The following is a 5,940-nucleotide window of genomic DNA, read 5'->3' as shown; positions in this document are numbered from 1 at the left end:
AAAAAAGGGCTACAGTGCAAGATGACACAGAGCAGTTAAAATGGAAGAATAGTTCCTATGGAAAAGTTGAAGGGTTTTGGTCCAAGGACCAGTCACAGTGGGAAAATGCATCTGAGAATGCAGAGCGCTTACCAAACCCACAGATTGAGTGGCAGAATAGCACAATTGACAGTGAGGATGGGGAGCAGTTCGATAGCATGACTGATGGAGTTGCTGATCCCATGCATGGCAGCTTAACTGGAGTGAAGCTGAGCAGCCAGCAAGCCTGAGGCCCTGGTGTGCCATAGCATATGCATATGGGTCGTGTTGCATCCTGGACTTATGCTCTCCTTCCAGTCTGACTGCAAAGCTGTCTAATAACTGGCACTACCTTGCAAGGACTGGTCAGTCAGCAGGCTGTGGGGATATGTGACCACTCTAGTCCCAGTGGTTATTTCCAAGTCTATGATATGTGATTGGTGGATCTTTGTTCAGACTCTTCTCTGGTAGACTCGGTGGGTGATGAAGTGTGAAAAACCAGTAAGCTGGTGGCTCATGAATGCACACAGGGAGAAGTAGTTCGTTACCTACCTGCCTTCCCAGCATTTCTTTCCCTCAGATGTTTGGTTGGATGTCCTGGGAAAGCCTTACCCTGATTCACATAGTAGTGCAGGGCGGGCATACACACTACCAGTCAGATGTGTCTTGTAGACTTGGGAACATGGACGGTTTTTTTCATGTATCTTCTGAATAGTTGAAATGTATATTTGTACAGTCTTTTAGACCTCAAGTGATGCTTATGAAACACTGTTACTGTGTGCCCGTCATAGATTGGTTTTTAGTGTTGCCCTTGCTGTGTGATAAATGCTATATCTAGTTTACCTAGCAAAGCTTGACCCTGCGATAGTATGGACCTTTGGACAGACTTAGTTTTTGCACATAACCTTGTACAATCTTGCAACAGAGGCCAGCAACATAAGATATATATCTGGACTCTCCTGTATTATAGAATTTTTTTCTTGTTCTGAGTATCCTTGACATTACAATTGTCAAAAATGGTATTTCAGATCTCTTTCTGAGACCTTTTAAGCTAAAATAACATGCAAGAATTGATTTTACAGCTACTAATTTTGACACCTTTTAGATCTGTAAGAGTGTTGTATCAGAGCAGCAAGCACAGTTGAGTGCTGCATTTGGGATATTTAGTTTCCTCTTTAGTTGAGCACCACTGGGTGTATTCATTTATACCATCTAATATATGACACACTGTTGTAGTCTGTATGATTTTTGTGGTCTTTATTTCTCTTTGTATTCATTTTAAGCATCTAAATAAATTGCTGTATTGTGCTTAATGTTAATATTTGCTTTTATTACACACAACAGTCTACATCTTTTGCTGTTTGATGCCACAGCACCCTGAAAAGAGGTGGAAGCCAGGCTCACAAAGAATACTGTGGGAATGGCTGGGCGTGGTGGCGTACGCCTTTAATCCCAGCACTTGGGAAACAGAGGCAGGCGGATTTCTGAGTTTGAGGCCAGCCTGGTCTACAGAGTGAGTTCCAGGACAGCCAGGGCTATACAGAGAAACCCTGTCTCCAAAAAAAAAAAAGAATACTATGGAAAATCACAATCTTATCATTTGCCTAAAGCATGCTTTCTCTCCAGGTACCTGCTACAAATTGTGTTCTTTTGTGTATGTTTCCTTTTTGCTACAAAAGTAAACATCCTTGAGGTTTTCAATTTCCCTTTTGATAAGGAGCAGAGCCTCCATGGCAGTGAAGGACTGAACTATGTTGGCCCCTCGTGGTCTTTCTTCCCTCTGTACTGTTCATTCCCTCCTATGGCAACACTTGTACCAAACAGGCATTGACTATTTTGCCCTGAAGAGAAAGACTGGAGAGCGCACATTTGGGGCACTTGGCACTGATGGAGCTGGTACATTAATTGGGCAAGAGATTTTTTAAGAACAGGCTAAATGCAGACTACAGTAAGAGGCAGAAGTGGCAGAACATTTAGGGTAGGGCTTCTCCGCACTGGGGGAGTTCAGCCACCTCTCAGCTACATTGCCTTAGAAAAGTCAGAAGTGGCTACCTTCAGGACTCCTGACCTGATTCCTGATGTAACAGAAAAGGAGAATGTACAATTCTAGCAGGAGCTGCTATTGCTATGGCTGGCTTGGAGGTTTTCTAGTCAGTTTCCAGGATACATTCATTATAAATGTGCGCAGCGCCTCTGGTCCCAGGGAGGGTTTTCTCCATGTCCACATGCTAAAGTCACCCAATCAGAAACACCAGCTGACTTTTTTTTTTAAAGCCACCTCCCATTTGTGGGAATTTAAATCTATAAGGACCACTAATGAGACTGGTACAGGTAGAATGGAAATGAGGTTGTGGTCCTCCCTGAACAACTGTGCAGAGTTTAGGTGCTCCCCTGCCAAGCAGATGGGTGTGAAACCTCAGCACTAAAGGGGGGTTAGCCACTATGGAAATTGAGTTCCCAACTGGAAGTCATGCTGAAGCTCTAAGTGTCTCAATAAAAGCTCTTTTGAAAGAAGCCCACTGCTCCTGTTTGCTTTTGGCTGAATCTAACAGACATTCAACTTAAGAGCCATGCATACTGCCACCTTAGAAACTACCTGGAGTCTAAGCTTTAAGGTTCTGTAGTTTTCAAAGAAAATCTTAATCCCAAAGGCCCTTGTCTTCTTGCACTTGAAATTTTGTGAGGCTGAAAATTCAACTTCATGATCGTTTGCCTCTCTACATATCTCCCATTGTCACTGGGCATAAAAGAGTAGTCCAAAGGTTTCTCAAATCCAGGTAGGGTCAAGTTTCCTTGCTTACCTAAGTGTCCATTTGATCTCAGTGCTTGTTGGCAGAGTGAGTGTCCAAGTGTTTAAAGATGGGAACTTACCAGCTGAAGCATTCCAAGAAGTGAGCATTGTGGCTACTTGCAAAGTGATTCCTCCCACCCACAAGAGCCCTGCCTGTGCCTCTTCCTCACTGCTGGATGCTGTCCTCTTAAACCTCAACCTGAGGTCATGAGAAATTTCCTAATGTTCACTGAACGTACATAGGACTCTGTCCAGCAATGGTTTGTTCTACAAGCTGATTGTCTTACTTCACTGCTCAAAGCTAGTACCAACTGGATCCTGGTTCAATACAGCATTGATTTGAAAGATCTGGAAAATCCTAAACACTAATAAAGGGAAAAGACTGCCTGTGACACCATTCCACAGGACACTCCAGCATAACGGCAGTATCTTCTTCCCCAGCTACAGGGAGCCTGGCTTCAGGTGGTGCCCAGGTCTGTCCTGAAGGCTTGGCAAGTTGGCTGGCTGGTTTCCATCCATCCGAGAGAACTTGAACTGAGGCAAGAGTTAGTGTGGTTGCAGTGAGGACAGGGCTGTGATGAGACAGACTGGAGGCAAAAGTAAGTCACACCCCTCCTGGAATTCCTTAGGTTTCACTTTCAAAGTTCTTCTAAGAGGAGGCACAGAAAAAGAAGATAGCACTTAGTCATTTTTTTTTTTATTTACATACGATGTTCATATGGCCCCAATAGACTAGTACCTTTTAGAGGCTAATAACGAGGCTGGAAATACAAGGGACCTTCCTAGTGTGCTGGCTGCTAGAGTCCAGTGGGACAACTGAGTCCTTAAGGCAGCCATCTGGGAATCAGATTCTACCTTGGAGCCAGAGAGAGGCATGCCTGCTGCTCTGGGTTGCACATGCAGCGACAGGCTGGCATCCCTAGTCAGTTTCTGGAGAAGCTCCACCCTGGCCTCTATTAGTGGGAGGATGGGGACCCTGGTCAGAAAGTGGAACTCCTAAAAACTGGGAGTTTGGGGAAGTATCGCCTCTGAAGGGCATTTCTGGGACTATGGGATACTGAGTTCCATTCAAGTTCTCAAAGCATCCACACCCTGCTCTCTGCAGCCTCACAAAGTAGGGGTGTGGGGGCGCGACCCATAAAGGGATTGGAAATCCCAGGGGCTGACAGCAAGGTTCAGAGAAGTGTGGTCCCTCAGTCAAGGAAAAAAATAATCTCCAGGGCTCTTACTCTCAGCCGCACCCAGCAGCCTTGTTCTGCAAGGCTAACCTGTCTAGGACTGACTGGAAAGGTCTGAGAGCCAACCCTCTCATTGAACTTCCTGCCTCCTGCTTGAACCCACACTTTTTTTTCCTAGAATTAAACATGGATAGAGTTCTATGCATGGGAGACAAGCTCTCGATTGTCTCTGCCCACCCCAACCCCTGCCTTTAGGGACAGGGCAGGAGACAAGGTCCACCCTAGACTTTAGCTTGCTTTGTAGCCAAGAATGACCAACTTCTGATCCTCTGGCCTCCACCTCCCAAGTGCGAAGATGATAGTTGATCACCAACTACCATGATGATTTGTATGGTACTGGGAATGAAACCCAAATGTTTTTGCGTGCTAGACAAATACTTGCTGTGCCGCCTCCCCAGCCTGGACTGTTGCTGTGCTGAGGGTTGAAAGCCTGAGACCTGCTATGCTTAAAAGAGAAATCAGCCCAACGTGGAGATGGGCTTTAGGCTTTAGTCTGAGCACCTAGAAGGCAGAGACAGGTCTCTGAATTTGAAGCCCAGGGATACACAGACCTTGTCTCATCTAAGGAAAAAATAAGAAGGAAAATCAAGAGTAGGGGTTAGGGTTCAAATGAGACTTCTGGATTCTGGAAGGTTAAAGGGGTCCAAGGAGACTTAGCAGCTAAACTCTGATTACACTCCTGTGGTAGGTGGCACTGGAGTTGGGTTGCAAGCCCAGCTAGGGCTCCAGCTCCAACCTCTTTCCAGAAAACGCGCTTCCTTTAGCAGTGGTGGCCCAGATGCCTTAACCTGCACATCATAGTCCTTGAGGATGAATGGTGTCCTTTTCCTGGGTGCCAGAGAGCAACCTCGGGTCACTAGGCTTACTCAGGAAGTGCCTTTACCCACTGAGTCATCTTCCTAACCCCTGGATCTCAGGGATATCCCAGAGCCTCCCTGCAAGTAACTAGCTCACGGTCAAGGAAACCTCAGTTGGCTATACCAGAGGGGCTGATGGGTGATGCTGTCAGCAGCAGCTCAGGGTCTGAAGTCACCCACCTAACGGTCACCTTCATTCTAGACACCTGTTTGTAAGGTGCCTCTCATTCACTAGCCTAAGAAGGGTACTGAGCAAAATACCTAGATTGACTCATTCTCTGGGTTGGTAGGATGAGTTAATCTAAAGCCAAGAGCCAGTAGCAGACCCGAGTGACTGCTTGTGTCCCTTGGGTAGCTTCTCCAGAGCTAAGGGAGAATGTATTGACACAAATCAGAAACGAGTCTGAGCCAGCTCCTTGTGAGTCCCAAGAAAATAAGTGAAAAGACAGGGATATTATAGTTGCAGTCTTTCGTCCCTTGCCTGCTGGAAGTAGGTCTCCTGGTCAGCCGAATGACCGCCATGGGACCCTTCCAGAGAGCCTATGGAGTTGGGTGGGGTGCAACAAGGACCAGAACAGACAGGTAGCAGCCAGACTGCCAGCAGCTGGAATTCCAGAGAGCGCGTGTTCAGATCCCACTCCAAGTGTCTTAGAGTAAGGTCCCAGGGCTGAGAATGCTGAGTCCAGCACCCACAGGGGCCAGGCAGGAGGAAGAAGGCTGAAGAGAGCTCCACCGATGTCCTTCTAAATGTACATTGCTAGGGTTATAGGGATGTCAGTTACTGCTTGCTGTGGGCCCTGAAGAGAATAGGAACTCTACAGGAAAACCAACAGAGCTAACAGCTATTGCCTATATGTGGGATATGTTCTTCTAGTTGGGATGCCCTCTCTGGCCTCAATTAAAGGAAGCACCTAGCCTCGGGAGTGGAGGGTGCGGGGATACCCACAGGGGCCCACCACTCAGAGAAGAAATGGAAGAGGGGGAAGGATTGTGGGAAGGAGGGAGCAGGATATAAAGTAAATTTAAAAAAAAAAAA

The 5,940-nt window shown here is 46.5% G+C and overlaps 1 protein-coding gene across 1 annotated transcript in view; it reads left to right on the top strand.

Annotated features, from left to right (window-relative positions):
* Adnp (activity dependent neuroprotector homeobox) overlaps positions 1-1,334 on the top strand; it is a 34,496-nt gene extending 33,162 nt beyond the window's left edge. Inside the window, exon 6 of the mRNA XM_029535760.1 lies at positions 8-1,334. Within this exon, the coding sequence (XP_029391620.1) occupies positions 8-269 (262 nt within the window). The 3' untranslated portion in view covers positions 270-1,334. The remainder of the gene's footprint in view (positions 1-7) is intronic.
* Positions 1,335-5,940: the final 4,606 nt, after the last annotated feature.

This window comes from Mus pahari, chromosome 3 (genome assembly GCF_900095145.1).
Source record: "Mus pahari chromosome 3, PAHARI_EIJ_v1.1, whole genome shotgun sequence".
NCBI lineage: Eukaryota > Metazoa > Chordata > Mammalia > Rodentia > Muridae > Mus > Mus pahari.
Note: the sequence above shows the minus strand (reverse complement) of the source record. Positions and strands in the feature narration are given on the sequence as shown.